Raw genomic sequence first — 15,061 nt, 5'->3', positions numbered from 1 at the left:
GAAATTTCTAAAAATTAGGTGCACGCAGAGAGCACCGCCTACCCAACCGATGAATCTTTCGTCTATATATAAATACTTGACTCCAGAAGTCTAGGGAAGAAACGGTATGAACAACGTCGACGATTTTGTACCGTTACTTATGGGAATCATCCCAGAAGCGTGGTGAGAGCTAAGAATAACTCAGGAATAAACAAAGTCCATCAGTTTTGAAATGTCCTACAATTCGCAACTACGAAAATATTTTTATCGTTGTGGATTCATCTTCCAGTGATAAAAATTCGCCGAATACACGAATTTCCAGAAGAATCCGTAGATATTGATCAGGCGTTATTATCTGTTTGTTTGGCGAGCGGCTATCAGAAGCAGCCAGAGCTCACTTCGTGAGTCACCTTCGATCGGAGGAACATCTGGACCGCACGCGATCCGCATTAACGATTAACAGATTTTTTTATATTCCCCATTAAACGCAGAGTTCATAACTCTAAAGCCGGAGTGTCGGATGGTTGATTTATTCCGTGGGCCACCCGCGCGAAATTTTATCTTCGGACGTTTTTAACCGCCACTTTTGAAACGTTGCGAAACCGCATCACGCGATGCCTACTTCAGTCGCCGTCTGACTCTTGACGCCGGTTTGCTTCCGTGAGATAAAGTTCGATCTGGGTCAAGACGTTATCACGTCTAGAGTAGTGTGATTTTTTCATCTATCCCCTGTTTTTGAGGCCTCTCAGGCCGCTGATGATAGTACGTGAAGCTATATTTGCGATTGGCGAAAGATTATAGCTTCCTCTAAATATGACGCGTAGCCTATGTAAAGCGTAACTAGAAGCCGCGATCAAGCCGGTGCTTGCATGTTTCCGACAAAAATAAATTATTACTCCGTATACCAAAACAACATGCGCTAACCACCCGAGAATTGGCAAAACACCCGTCTCAGCTCGAAAGGTTCGAATTTGATTACTCGATGCAGGCCTGCAGGTAGTAAATCAAAATAGAACTTCCTCGGCTCTACATTTTCACGTAATGAACATAATCCCGACATCGCTCGAGATCTATACAATCAATAATAATTGTCCGCTGTGTGACAGCCGAACCATATTTCGTTCCTCGTCTTATCAGTTGGGTACTGACGTTATATCGCGATTCTGTAACTCAAATTGCGATTACGATGTACATATCTATAATGTACGAAGGCGAAGCCGCTTGATCAGATACCAAAAAACCTTCGGACGTACACAGTCATGCGTCCATCGACAATGTACCTGCTGCCGCTTCTCTTCCTCGGAGTTTTATTCTCCACCACCGTCAATGGTAATAACGCGGCATAATCAGTGACAGTGAGACGCTAGATGATTCGGTTTAAAAAAAAAAAAAAAAATTAAAAAATAAAAAAACTGCATTGACGAAGATGTTTTTGTCGCAGGAGCCGCAGTGCCTGACGGAAGAGTCGTCGGTGGTGAGGCGGCATCCGTCAGCGAGTTGCCCTGGCAGGTTTCCCTGCGGAGGAATCTCGGGCAGCACTTTTGCGGCGGATCCTTAATATCGACGACCAAGGTAAGAAAAACCGCGTAACGCGAGCAGGCATACAAGGTCGTTTCTTCGTACAGATCTCGATACCGACATCGTCGACAAATGTCTTATACGTCCACTAACGCATCTTTTCGTCAACGTTTACATTATATCCTTTATTCAGGTGCTGACGGCGGCTCACTGCGTCGATTCTTACGACGCTACCGACGTCCACGTTGTAACCGGCAGTCTTAGCCTGGCGGAAGGTGGCGAGTATCACGCGGTCTCGAAGATCGTTTACCACGAGAACTACCTCGATGGATCGGTCTACTCTTGGCAGTACGACGTGGCCATTCTAACGGTGAGTGAACTGCCGTCATCTAAGACGACGGGGTTCTGATGCGTAGAGTCCTTTCCAGCTCGCCACTCCGGCGGAAATCTCCGAGACTCAGGCCCCGATCGCCGTCAGCACGACGATCATACCGGGCGATACGCCGGCCGTAGCAAGCGGATGGGGAATCTTCCTCTACCCGTCTTACGCGCTTCCAACCGCTCTGCAGAGGTTCAATTTGACGGTGCTTTCCAACTCGGACTGCCAGAACTATCACACCTTGACTATATACGACAGCCACATTTGCGCGATGTCGGAGTACGGCCAGGGCGTCTGCAGCGTGAGTACTAATTGCGTACTACCGTTAATTCGTCGACAAGTCGATACGAAAACTGAGTTACGAACTTGTTCGAAACAGGGTGACAGCGGCGGCCCCCTTGTCGTTGACGGCGAGGTAGTCGGCATCGCGTCGTGGGTTATGCCATGTGGAATCGGATACCCGGACGTCTACACCAGGGTCGCCTCTTACGCCGATTGGATTGAAGAAAACACCGCTGACGACGAGGGCTAGACTATATATATATATACTAAATGTATAAATTCGTTGACAATATCTATCTATTTGTTTAAAAACATCTAGTACCTCATTTTTTATAAAAAAAAATTATCCTGTTCTTCTTCTTATTCGCTGCATTTCCAAGTCTTTTCTCCTCGAGAGGTGGACCCCACGACAGTGCGATTGGCCACCCGAGTCCTCCGCATGATAAACGATTTACTTGAAACAGTCACCGGGTACCTATTGTACTCCCAAAAATGATACCCACAGGAAAATACCGTCGGTATTTTATACACGCTGAACATTGAAAAGTCTGAGGATCAGAAGACGGGCTTGACAAGCGACTGGATTACTCTTTGATGGCCTAATTCTGTCTTTCAAATTAAACCGGGTCACGTGTATAATCGAACCGTCTGAGTACACTCAGGCAGTGAAAAACGCCCCGATATCTGCTTACCGCTGACGATTGGAGTGTGCGATGGTTGAAGTGCCCTGACAGTATCCCAACATCCTCGATAAGCCCTTATCAGGCTTATCGGTCTGCAAGGAACTCCGATCACGGTATATAACAAGACACCAACCCCACGATACCAAAACCTCTCGACGAACGGCCGTGATAATGGGTGTTCAGCTGCCGTTCTTCCTGCTCGTCCTGGTTGCCGGAGTCTCGACATCCGCAATCCATGGTTGGATATAATCAGAGCTCTCGCTCAGCGAATGACGATGCAAAACTTCGGCGTTAATCTTACCGAATTCTTTTCCAGATCCCGAAACCAGGATCGTCGGTGGCGCGGAGGCAGTGCTCAGCGAATTTCCGTGGCAAGTTTCCCTGCGACGGCTGTTGGGTCGTCATTTCTGTGGAGGAGCTTTGATATCGACGACCAAGGTTCGGCCTGATTTTTCTCCCCAATCTGAAATGTGCGCCCTGTGAAACGAACCACTTCGTTTCAGGTACTGACCGCCGCTCACTGCGTCGATTCCCGAACGGCCGATGAAGTGAACGTCGTCACGGGGACGATCAGCCTGGCTCGGGGCGGCCAATACCACGGAGTTACCCACATCGTCTACCACGAGAACTATGTCGAGGGTTCGGAATACTCCTGGCGATACGACATAGCGATTCTCACGGTAAGAAGGACCAGCTCGTGGTTTTTCTCGCGAAGAATTAACCGGTCTTTGATCCTCAGCTGGCCACTGAAGCGACGGTTTCCGAGACCCAGTACCCGGTGAACATCGGGACGACGCAGATCGCCGGAAACACCTCGGCTATTACCAGCGGATGGGGAAGGACGGTTTATCCCGGAGTCGCACTTCCGACGATCCTCCAAAAGTTCAACCTCACCGTTCTATCCAACGAGGATTGCCAGGATTATCACACTCTGACGATATACGACGACCACATCTGCGCCATGTCCGAGTACGGTCAAGGCGTCTGCAGTGTAAGTACACGATGAAAACGAACACGATTCGCGATCGTCGAAGCTGCTCTTCCGATGGTTCGATTCAATGTCCTGATCTTTCTATTCAAAGGGTGACAGCGGTGGAGCTCTGGTCGTTGACGGAGCCGTCGTCGGCATAACTTCCTGGGTGAGACCCTGCGGCATCGGATATCCCGACGTTTACACGAGGGTTTCGTCCTACGCCGACTGGATCGAGGCGCACATAAACGACGCGTGATAGACAGCCGCGTGTGCTTGAATCTTCGGGAAAGCTCGAGAGATACCGAAAATGGTTTAGATCGTTCCAGACCAAACATAGCTACTATAATATTTTCAAAATTGTTAAAAGAAACAGAAGACCAAGCTACTTAAATTGTACTCAAAGCAAAGATACGCCGCGAGTGTTATCATCGTTTATCATCAATAATAGTAAATATATCATGTATAAGACTATTTAATGGATTACCGTAGCATAAAATTGACCGTCCCGTTCGAGACCGATTAGATACCTATTGCAGAGACAGTCTGTTATACGGTATCTCGATGATTTATTACATTAGCGAATTTCAGTTGTCACTCTTAGTGGTCTCCTAATATCAAAATTGCGAAATACTGAATAGAAAATCCCAATGATTCGTCTATTAACCGCTTATCATCGATGTTGAAACGCGAGGTCTGCTCGTGAATAATCGTCATCACAATCGACTCAAGTCATCGGATGAAAAAAGTCTGCGTTTATGATGGATGGACATTTAATTTCGAGCTTATTTAATTCATATACAGCAATAGAAAATAACTTGAAGATTGGTCAATAACCTGCGGTAAGCAAATTCTGACACAGTTCTCATGCTCGCTGAATTGAGCGCGATAAGAGGAAAGGTATATAATTTATTTCCTCAAAATTTGTTACACAACAGACAATATCGGTCGCTGTCCGCGGTCCGATGTTGTTCGCTAATTAGAAGATACGCATTATCGTAATACGCGAACCTAGACAGTCGAAATGTGATTCGGTTAAAATGCCTTCGTTGGGATTAAATCAAAAGCTGATAACGGCGGGGCCGGACTTTGCCCATCATCAAAACACGACCCTACGTCTCTAGGTCAAAATGCAGCCCGGTCTCCTGGTCCTTCGCGACTTCCGTATTGTAGACGATGGCACCGATCCAACTGAGGTAGCTGTAGACCCTCGTATAGACGTCGGGGACTCCGTTAGCGCAGGGATTTCCCCAGGAGACGATGCCGACGACTTGGTCGTTGTACACGAGAGGACCACCACTGTCGCCCTGAAATCGTGCACGTGGATATGGCAGTCAGCACACTCGACGTAGGTACCAATCATTATACTCACGTTGCAGACGGCGACTCCGTACTCCTTGATCCCGCATACGTGGTCGTCGTAGATCGTCAAGCTCCAGTAACTCTGGCACTCGGTCGTGTTTATCAACATCAGGCTCATCTTTTGGAGAGCGGTGGGCAGCGAACTGCTTGGATAGAGGACTCGGCCCCAGCCCGAAACAACGGCCTCAGCACCGTCGGGTGGGTCCTTGGTGGCCAGGGCGATGGGCCGCTGGACATCGGACTCCGTGATCGCGGCCTGGAGCTGAGAGGTTCGCAATTACTGGTACTGTGCAACGACGTCGAGACGTTCGTCAGCGTGTCTTACCGTCAGGACGGAGACGTCGTAGCGATAGGAATCCGAGCTTCCAACGTAGCTAGAGTGCCACGTTATATTCTTGACCGCGTGGGTCTCGCCACCGCTTGCCAAACTGAAAATATATATGCATAACCACGCTGCGTTATTATTCCTGGAAGCAGTACAAACGCGATTGGCGGCAGCTGTCATCCGATGACGACAACGCCTCGAAGCCAACTGCACAAAACTGACGGCAAAAATAGCGGCGCACATCTGCGAGATCGTCTCGGTCTCACCTGGTGGTCCCCGTTATCACGGTTACCGCGTCGATCTCCTTGGTCACCATGCAGTGCGCGGCGGTCAGGACGTGTTGCAGGGATATTAGGCTTCCCCCGCAAAAGTGACGACCGGAATTCCTGAGGGACACTTGCCACGGGAATTCACCATCGGCTGCCGCCTCACCGCCAACGATTCGCTCCAGGTTCCACCCTGGGAAAATCGAATTTCGAGGGTTGTAGAAAAGAATCTTAGAATCATCCCTTAATAACTTATCAACTCACCTCGTGTTCCGCTCGACAGTGAAAAGAGAACGAGAACCACTAGCGCTAGTCTCGTCATTTTTCGGACACTCGTGACTACGCAGATTCTTGGAACGAACGGTGTGGAATTCGATTGGCACAGATCGATCAACCGCTCTTGACATTGGCGAGTCTACAGCGACGTACTCTCTTATTTATAAGTTTTCGCCGAAGAGTTTTAAGATCTTATCTGACAACCGGAGGAGGATTAATTGGACTCACCTAATCCAGAAGGCCTCACCTGTATCTCAACGGTTTGAATTCCGCCACGTGCGCATTCATGGTCAACAAGGTATCAAAACAATAAACAATATCAACGATTCTTTTCAAGAAAATTTAAAAAACATAATTCTTTATTTAAATTTATTTCACCCTATTGAGCAGACAAAAATTTCCTGACACCGAAGCACGCGAAGAATATCGTCATCGCGTGGTTAGCATCTCTCAGCGAAGGTTGGTGGCTCGTCGACTCTTCAACCGTCGGTGTCTCGAGCTCCGTGTTGTGAACGTACCATCCGATCCAGTAGAGGTAATAATAAACTCGCGTGTAGACGTCCGGATATCCCCAGCCGCAGGGATTCGCCCAGGAAACGATGCCGACGACCTGGTTGTTGTAGACCAGAGCGCCGCCGCTGTCACCCTGCGTGACATCGTGCACAGTGCCGTTACATGTGGTAACGTAACTCCATATCTCGTTAGACTTCTCAAATTCATCACTTTATGCCAATCGTATTTCCACCTGAAGACTTACGTTACAGACGCCTGAACTGGATGTTTGGGCCCCGCAGAGATGGTCGACGTTTATCGACGTGTTTCCCCACTGTGTCTGACAAACGGTCTGGTTCAGTATCGTCGTGTTCAACTTCTGCAGGTCCGTCGGCAGCACACCACTTTCCGGCAACGTCCTTCCCCATCCTGAAGTCACTGCCACCGCTCCCACGGGAACGTCTTCTATCGCCAAGGCGATCGACCGGACGGACTCCGACTCCACGACCGCTTCACTCAACTGGAACAAAGTCAAACGTGTTTGTATTCGTACTCTCGAGTTAAATTACTGGTATATTTTCCGCGAGGGAACTAATGCATGGTCCATGAGACCAACGGACGGAAGCCAGAAACGCAACTAATCGTCAGGAAGTGGGAAAAGGCTTGAAGCCGTTGGCATTTTAACCCTCGGAGTCTCGGGTTCTTAGGACCATTATCCAAAATAACCGATAAAAGGAGAAAAGGACTTACAACGAGCACAGCGACGTCCTGGACATGATAGGCTGGTTCAGGACTGGAGTACTGAGAGTGAATGTAAATGGTTCTAACCCCACGTGTCACACCGCCGCTTACCAGGCTGCGGGAGAAGTGAACGACAACGTTAATGAAAAACGAATTTCAAAAAGGGTGGTGAACTATTTCACCTGTTGGATCCAGCCACGACGTTCAACTCCGTGATATTGATACCGCTGACGCAGTGAGCGGCGGTAAGAACGTGCTGAAGTGAGACCAGTGACCCTGAGCAAATGTGACCTCCGGGAACCCTGAGCGAGACATGCCAGGGGAATTCATTAACTTCGGCAATTTCCCCACCGACGATTCTCCCGGAGATAGATGCTAGAAAATTGGACCGTTGATTTCGCTTAGTGACTACAAGTTTACGAAACACGGTTCTTACCCTGAACCGAGAATCCGGAAAGCAGGCAGAGGGCAAGAAGGAAGAGACTCAGCGCCATGTTTCGAAAAAATCGTTCCGACTACTTATCAGTTAGCCGACGATCACTCCCAAGTTTGGACTTCCAAAGGGAAATCTGGCCACCGCTGCTTTATAGACTTCCGCGGCTAATTCGAAACGGCGTAAAATCGCGATCTTATCTCATTATCGGTTCAGGATTACAGACGCATTATCCCCGATGACAGGGGCTATCCGTCATGGGACAGACTGAGGATGAAGGATCACTACACGCGACGATTACGCTCATCTCGTCCGCAAGCCAAGGCCATCGGGAATATTTCGGTTCCCACCATTCATGTCGGTTCCGCTGGCGAGATGGTCCCACGGGCGTTTCCGGAACGCTGCTTGCAACGGCGTTTCCGGTGCCCCTGTTAAGCCCACACTGGTTTACATGGAAAAATTGATCGCTAGCTCGCTATCACCAGCTGCCGCCGTCGAATCATGACGAAAGTACGTTGCCCCGCCATCATAACTGTTTCTCCCGCGCTCCAATTGCTCGCTACAGAGTCAGAGCTCATTTCTGCAATCCCTGCAATCCCGCCGCATTGTCTTCGCCGGCTTGAATTGCGGCCTATCCAATAATTCTCGGCTTTTATACCGTTCTGGGAATTGCGTCGTTAATTCCCTCTCTCTCTCTGTCTCTCCCTCTCTCACTGTCTGCTGTGTCGGGCATCGAATGGGGTTCGAAAAGTCTCGCGAACAGGGCTGAAAACATTGTATCCGTCGATCAGCAATGCGGAAGTGTCGTGTATACTTTCAATAATCAATTTAATCTCACTAAAGACATTTACGACCCTTAAAACCAGGCCTCGTGCTCTCGATTAAATTCCGAAGCAATTACGGAACTGCACCGTGCAGCTTCGATGCTTCTGAGACGGTAATGAATTTTCTCAAACTGTACGTCGGCCGTACTTGCTCCTTAATTTCGCATGAATGAGAATCGAATTAGCAATGCATGGAATCGAGTTACAATTTTATGTCCAATATAATCGCGTCGTAAATATCGAAATTCGAAAATCCGTCGTTCCGCAGAGCGTGATTGCCGTCTTGGCCGGCTGCCTGTTGCGGGGGAAACAGAGCGGCATGTGCAGGTGTTTTACGCAAAAGCGTGTAGCCGGTGGTCTGGATGTGTAGGAGAGCGAGCGCCAGCCACGCACTTGCCTGCAACCTGACTACAGACCGGAAGCGGCTTTCTGGCCTGACGGCCACGAACAATGAAACCGCGATACCAGCTTCGGCTACCCGAATACCCCGAACATCCGAGTCCCCGTCGCTTTTCCATTATCCGCGTTCATCCGTGCAGACGACCAGGATTCCCCACGGAAACGTGACGGATGCCCTGTAATCATTGGAGGTTTTTTTGTTTTTATTTTCTACTTTTTGTCCTTTTTTTCATTTTTTCGGTAACAATCTTTCTCAACAGTCGTCAGTCATGATCCCAAATACGTACCTTTATACCTATCGCAATTTGTATCACTCAATACCGATATCAAGCAGTATGCAGTTATACCAAACCTTGTGCACAACCAGAGTCGTATGACTGAAAAATCATAACGAAACGATTGCTTACGAAGGTGAAAAAAATCAGAGGCAATTGGCACCTACAATAATCATTGATGTGAGTGTAAGTAAATTTGATAAATCGTTTCATTCGTCACGCCTTGGGTTATGGATGTAATTAATACAGAGTTCGGAGAGAGAAACTTCCTCTTCTCTCTGCAGGTCGCGCGGGAGAAGCTGTCTCGGTTTTCCTCTCTCCGTCTGTTTCTCTCTCTCCCTCTCCCTCTCTCTCTCTCTATCTGGGGGTATTCAAGAGAGTGCGACGAAGAAAGGAGACTCTGGCACCGCATGATTCCGTGAGATATAATCTGAGGTGCGTGAGAAGCTCACGTGAAGAAGGAGATGGTATAAGAATAAGAGAGGATGAGCACATAGAGGCTGCAGACGCGGTTGTGTACCTGCACGTGGTTTCTCCGAAGAAGGGAACGTTGAACCTTGGCGCGTAATCGTCGCGTAAAAGTCTGTAGGTACAACGATCATAACGAGAACTCTGAGTGGCGATTTTGTCAAGTATACCGCAGCCGTGACTCGAAGATCGGTGCCGACCGTCTAATTCCGTTCCTCATCGCGAGTTTTGTATCCTCTGTCCTCCTCCGAAGCGAGATTCTCCGCGCATACAAAAATTGCGCAACACAGCTCTAAGGTTCCCGATTCCATCCGTTGTCACTCCTCTCTCTTTCTCTCGTTCAAGGTGTCTCTCCCCGTCTCTATCTATCTCTCTGTCTCTCTCTCTCTCTCTCTCTCTCTCTCTCTCTCTCTCTCTCTCTCTCTCTCTCTCTCTCTCTCTCTCTCTCTCTCTCTCTCTCTCTCTCTCTCTCTCTCTCTCTCTCTCTCTCTCTCACTCTCTCTCTCTCTCTCTCTCTCTCTCTCACTCTCTCACTCTCTCTCTCTCTCTCTCTCCTTCCCTCCGTCTATATGTCTATATCTCTGATTACCGCAGCGCCGAGCGTGACAATAATTTGTCTCAGTTCCCACACCGCGCGACTTTGAAAGCTGCCAACATTTCGTCTTGCCTTGTAACGTAGACGCGTACATGTCGTACCCACACAGGTACAAGTTGAGAGAGAAGGTCCTTCGGTGTGCGCGCGGGTCGTTCAACCCTAGAGTATCCTTCGCGGTTTAATTTCCCAAACCCCTTCCCCTGCAGGTCGCGGGACGAGCGGCGTTCTTATACCGCGATAAATCGAAAATCCTCCGCGAGGATTACTTCCCATATTTATCACGTCCTTATCTATCACCCGCCATCTATCTCATTATCGCTCTCTATGATTCCAGAATTATATACGCACTCGTCTGACTCCTCCGGCTCTCCTGATCGACATCCTCCAAACATTGCGAGACGAACAGTTGGGCCGGACGCTGTACATGACACGGGAACTCCACGGGCTCGTTCTATAATATACCCCGTGAATTCTTCCAGTGCCATTAACAGAGTCCAAGCTTCAAATCTCCGGGCTCTCTTCTCTATTTCTTGCTGCACTGTGAACCGTGAACGTGGACTCCAACCTCTAAGACACTTCATGGAGTCTCGGTACTGGTCAGAGATGGTTACCGAGGATAGCGATGGCCATAGGTGGATACCGAGATACGCTTGGTAACGGTATAACTATTGCTGTTAAGAGTTTGGCCGGTAACCGTCGCGAGTGCAACGTGAACGTCGAATTTGGACCGAGTGTTGGCGACGTTAGGTTGATCGGCGGAAAAAAAGTCGAATGAATATCAAGAATGACGTGAAGCCGACGAGTTTTATGAAAAACACTGTCCAACCAGTAATCGAAATACGTCGAGTTTACGAAGGTGGATGGATATTTTATACGACGGTATATACGATTGACTTGTGTAACGAGTATAATCGCGAGTAAACTCTTATAGTGCGACGTCGGGTCGGTCTCAACAGTCTGAAGAGAGCCGATCGGGTAACCGAACCGAACCGGTTGCTGGCAGTGACGTGAGCCTACTAAAGCTGCACGGAGGCAGCCGGCGCAGGTTAACTCGAGGCAACCTGCGATCGCAGGACAGTCGGGCAGCCAGGCAGAAATGATAGAGAGAGAGCGAGAGAGAGAGAGAGAGAGAGACAGAGAGAAGGAGAAAGAAAGAACGTTACCAAGAGGTGGGGGGGGGGGGGGGGGGGGAGGGGGAGTGAAAAAACAGAGAAGAAGGTAAAGGAGAGGTGGCGAGTGAGAGGGAGAAAGGAACAGCGAACCGAGAGCCGTGAGCCGTGACTCACTCGGAGTCAGGAATCGGCGGACTGACTGGCAGTCCTCGACTGGTGGGTGGATATCGGATTCATTAAGTACCCCAAAGCTGACTGAATGAGAAGAGAAGACGCGGTCGGTCCATGGTCTTCCGATCAGGTATGGACCGCAGACGGTGCGGCGTGTGATATTTCGTGGAGAAGAGCCGCACGCGCCTTTGGTGGTACCTATCGCTATACAATGTACGTAGGTACCTGTAGGTTGGTGTGTTGTGCTCTCCGCGTTACCAGGTGTAGGTGTATCGCACAGGCACTTGCATACACCTACATACCATTATAGTAGGTATATCTCGGCGGGCAGCGGAGCGTGACTTTTCACGTGGAGACGCGAACGGTTCGACACGCGAGCAGGGGAGAGGTATGCTCGGTGCACCGCGACCATCCAAGTTGTACATCGTTTTGCGCACACGTACCTACACTCTCGGCATAATAAAAGTCGAAACCTTAAGGCATACGTCGAGCAACATCGAGTTGCGTCTACCGTCCACTGCATTCTGGGAGACCGCGGAGACCGAGATTCGAAGATTCGCCACGTCTATCTGTGATGATGCTACCATCATCTAGCTATATCATGCTAGCGGGGACCGTTCGTAGTAACTTGGGATCGAAGCGAACTGGTACCCGAGACATGGTCAGGGATGCATGGTCTAGGTTCTCCTAGGATCCGATTGACTCGGTGGTTTGATATTTTCTTACCGTCGGTTGCCAGCAGGCGAACTTGACATGGGCTCAAGGACAGCTAGCGCATATCTAACCGACCGTGACATTGTTGAGTAAGGAATGGTAAGTGGGATTATGAAGAGATTTGCAAATAACGTTGCAGGGACCGGTTCTAGATGAAAAGGGTAGTTTGGCCGGGGTTTCGTAAGACCTGTTGGTCAAGAATGCTGCAGTTGGGAGGAAGGCGCGAGTACAAGTAATGATAAGTGAAGCGTGATTTGAAAGCCCAGCAGCGTTGATGGGAACTGCAGCGGCGGCAGCGATTGTTACCTACGGTATCGAGTAATAGAGAAGAGAGAAAAATCTAAATACACACCGTCACGTCAAATGATTACCGGATTACCTAACCGTGCTCGCGAGCGGCCGCAGAAGAGCGAGCGACGCAAAACCTGCAGGAATACCAAACAATGGAATGAATCACTACGTACGCCGTTGGTCAGAGGAGTTTTCTCACGGAATCCGTGATCGGCAACAAAAGGGCTCACCGACCCGATGGATTTGTCCGTGTTTGGAAACTATCGAATGTGTACCAATCCACCGGACAGCTAGATTCGACAGCCCACGACACTCGAGCCACCTACGAAGAAATTGAAGTTTTGGTAGTTTTATACCGCGACTAATCTTACACTACGCGGTCGCGCTGGGCTCCCGACAATAAGACAAAGCCAAAAGTGTCGTTGCGTCATTCCATAGCCAGTGGCGAGTTGGTCGGATAGAAAGTTGGGATGTATTTTTTTCAGATTCGTTTTTGCTTTTTTTTTTTCATCTTATTTGCCTCCTCGGTTCTCTTCTCTCTTTGTTTGTTTGTTGCTTTTTCGTTTTGTCAGACGGTGTACCTAGGAGGTGGTTACACGCCGCGAGACCTCACGGATAGCTCATGGAAGCCTCGGTGTCGGGCCCCGCGTATACCGAGCAACTACGGGGTCACGCACGGCTAAGTCCCGGCTCGGTTGGAGGTCAGCGACTCCGAGTACGGTGCCCGCGAAGTTAGTGGAGCGCTTAGAATTTAGCTGGCAAAACCGTCTCGGATGATGACTGTAAGGGCTGCCTGCGACGAATAGCTGCAGGGCCCGCGCAGAAAATGTGGAGAACAACCGATCGTTCTCAAGGATTGAAATTGACGTGATCGTAACTTGTAGCGCTTCGGTTACACAACGACGAAGACGGAGCAAACTGTGTGAAACTCGTTTAATTCGTCGGTGGATATATTTAGATGAATATTTACTGATCTAAGCTAACGGGTAATTGTTGAAAAAAAGATATACTTACACCGAGATTACCATCCGTGCTCGATAATGAGCGAGAGGAGTTAACAGAGGACCGAGAAGAAGATACAGAGCTCTTAGTCGCGGTTGCTCGACGGGACACGGAACGATACGCACCGATACGCAACGTTACGCGTAACGTTACGGTACCTACGTGCGGAGGAAAAGACGCACGCGGAGAACAGGTAGCGAGAATTAGAAATATGGATGCCCATCAATCAGGCTGTTTCCACGACGCGCATACCATTTTTTTCCCTCCCCTCTCTCTCTCTCTCTCTCTCTCTCTCTCTCTCTTTCTTTCTTTCTTTCTTTCTCTCTCTCACTCTCCCCTTTGAGGCGGTACGTTTGCTCGTCTCCCTTAAAGTTCTATCGGAGAAAACTCGCGCGACGAACATGGCAATGGCCGCAGGTGAATCGCCTTCGTCGACACCTGTTGCCGGTGCAGTTGCAGTTGCAGTTGCCATGCACGGAAGGAAACGCCAAGTTTCCCTGCGCAAGGATATAATCTAAGGAACGGCAGAAGTGGCACGCTGGGAGTAAAGGGCACGTCCCAGTTGTTCCTCCGTTTTTATGAAAAGCTGAGAACGTAGTCGCCGCTGCCGCTGCAGCGATCTAGATTTTCAACGGCTGTCGACGAGCTGGCTTGGCGTTACCGTAATTCCCATGGTGCTCATTGTTTTGGTAGAAGTCTCTTTTAGGACAACTTTCTAATGTCGGTACCAGAGCGCTAAGGAACGACGCCACAACCGCAACTTATCACCAACTGTCCATCGTGAGTTATAGGGAGCAGCGTCGGTAGATGATTTCACGTCCGGCGAACGGTTTCGCGTTTTCGCAACCTCTCTTGGTTGGTACCGCTTCCAGCTCCGTGCATTCGCTAAGGTTGATTTGTCTACTTTTCAAGGCAAGAGGCCAAGGGAAGCTCTGCATGCCCGCCTCGCGAGAATCAAGTCGACGGGTAAACCTCGCGTCTAGGCTTCACAATCCGAGTTCTCCTCCTTGCCGGAGATACGGGTGGCCGGTCGTCGTTTCGCTCTGCCGCGTTCCGTACTTCTCTCTTCCTCCTCTTCCTCCTCCTCCATCACTGCCTCCTATTCCTCCTCGTCCTCCGGATTTCTCCGCACCTGCGATAAACGTACCTTACGATATCTCAGCGCTACAGGGTGTCCTGAAATTTCGATTTTCTCCCCCTGATCGTCACGAGGTATATTATGACCCAGGTGGCACACTTATCCAGAAGTTTTAACTATCATTCGAATACAAAAAGTTGACGTTTTGCCAAATTATGTTTAAGTAAAGTTTGGCTATTTCTGAACGGCTATAGATCGGCAGAAAACTGGGCTTAAAGTCGACATGCGGTATAGGTATTTCATGTTTACGAATGTCCTCTGAAATGCCAAGTACAAGGCAATTCGACTGGACAACCCGTTGTCACATTATTATAGTTACCGCTGGAAAGTCGAGTCAAATGTTTTTCACGTTTTTCAGACTAATAA

At 49.2% G+C, this 15,061-nt stretch overlaps 3 protein-coding genes across 3 annotated transcripts; 2 read left to right on the top strand and 1 right to left on the bottom strand.

Annotated features, from left to right (window-relative positions):
• The first annotated feature begins 1,146 nt into the window (after positions 1-1,146).
• On the top strand, positions 1,147-2,521 carry LOC124179060 (chymotrypsin-1-like). The gene is made up of 5 exons (XM_046563076.1): positions 1,147-1,308; positions 1,421-1,551; positions 1,691-1,867; positions 1,926-2,177; positions 2,256-2,521. The coding sequence occupies exons 1-5, from the start codon at positions 1,239-1,241 to the stop codon at positions 2,406-2,408; spliced, it is 783 nt and encodes a 260-aa protein (XP_046419032.1). The 5' UTR covers positions 1,147-1,238; the 3' UTR covers positions 2,409-2,521.
• A 422-nt stretch (positions 2,522-2,943) lies between these two features.
• On the top strand, positions 2,944-4,285 carry LOC124179061 (chymotrypsin-1-like). Its single transcript, XM_046563077.1, has 5 exons — positions 2,944-3,079; positions 3,158-3,279; positions 3,345-3,521; positions 3,581-3,832; positions 3,924-4,285. The coding sequence occupies exons 1-5, from the start codon at positions 3,013-3,015 to the stop codon at positions 4,068-4,070; spliced, it is 765 nt and encodes a 254-aa protein (XP_046419033.1). The 5' UTR covers positions 2,944-3,012; the 3' UTR covers positions 4,071-4,285.
• Positions 4,286-4,546: 261 nt separating this feature from the next.
• LOC124177377 (transmembrane protease serine 9-like) lies at positions 4,547-7,922 on the bottom strand. Its single transcript, XM_046559700.1, has 10 exons — positions 7,710-7,922; positions 7,456-7,648; positions 7,283-7,388; positions 6,798-7,052; positions 6,423-6,686; positions 6,029-6,179; positions 5,765-5,957; positions 5,499-5,601; positions 5,184-5,435; positions 4,547-5,118 (listed from the first exon to the last, which is right to left on the bottom strand). Exons 1-10 carry the CDS (start codon positions 7,765-7,767, stop codon positions 4,924-4,926), a joined length of 1,770 nt encoding a protein of 589 aa, XP_046415656.1. The 5' UTR covers positions 7,768-7,922; the 3' UTR covers positions 4,547-4,923.
• Between the last annotated feature and the right edge of the window lie 7,139 nt (positions 7,923-15,061).

This window comes from Neodiprion fabricii, chromosome 3 (assembly GCF_021155785.1).
Source record: "Neodiprion fabricii isolate iyNeoFabr1 chromosome 3, iyNeoFabr1.1, whole genome shotgun sequence".
Lineage (NCBI taxonomy): Eukaryota > Metazoa > Arthropoda > Insecta > Hymenoptera > Diprionidae > Neodiprion > Neodiprion fabricii.
This window is presented reverse-complemented; position numbering and strand designations above follow the sequence as displayed.

Bases quoted from the DNA above. Each gene is read 5' to 3' on its own strand.
- LOC124177377 (XM_046559700.1), bottom strand. From the start codon at position 7,767: ATGGCGCTGAGTCTCTTCCTTCTTGCCCTCTGCCTGCTTTCCGGATTC. The intron at 6,687-6,797 runs GTAAGTCTTCAG...GATGTCACGCAG, and splicing joins CCAGTTCAGGCGTCTGTAAC to GGTGACAGCGGCGGCGCTCT. The intron at 6,180-6,422 runs TAGGGTGAAATA...ACGTCGCTGTAG, and splicing joins GGAAATTTTTGTCTGCTCAA to ACTCGCCAATGTCAAGAGCG.
- LOC124179060 (XM_046563076.1), top strand. From the start codon at position 1,239: ATGCGTCCATCGACAATGTACCTGCTGCCGCTTCTCTTCCTCGGAGTT. The intron at 1,552-1,690 runs GTAAGAAAAACC...TCCTTTATTCAG, and splicing joins CCTTAATATCGACGACCAAG to GTGCTGACGGCGGCTCACTG. The intron at 1,868-1,925 runs GTGAGTGAACTG...AGTCCTTTCCAG, and splicing joins ACGACGTGGCCATTCTAACG to CTCGCCACTCCGGCGGAAAT.
- LOC124179061 (XM_046563077.1), top strand. From the start codon at position 3,013: ATGGGTGTTCAGCTGCCGTTCTTCCTGCTCGTCCTGGTTGCCGGAGTC. The intron at 3,280-3,344 runs GTTCGGCCTGAT...ACTTCGTTTCAG, and splicing joins CTTTGATATCGACGACCAAG to GTACTGACCGCCGCTCACTG. The intron at 3,833-3,923 runs GTAAGTACACGA...TTCTATTCAAAG, and splicing joins ACGGTCAAGGCGTCTGCAGT to GGTGACAGCGGTGGAGCTCT.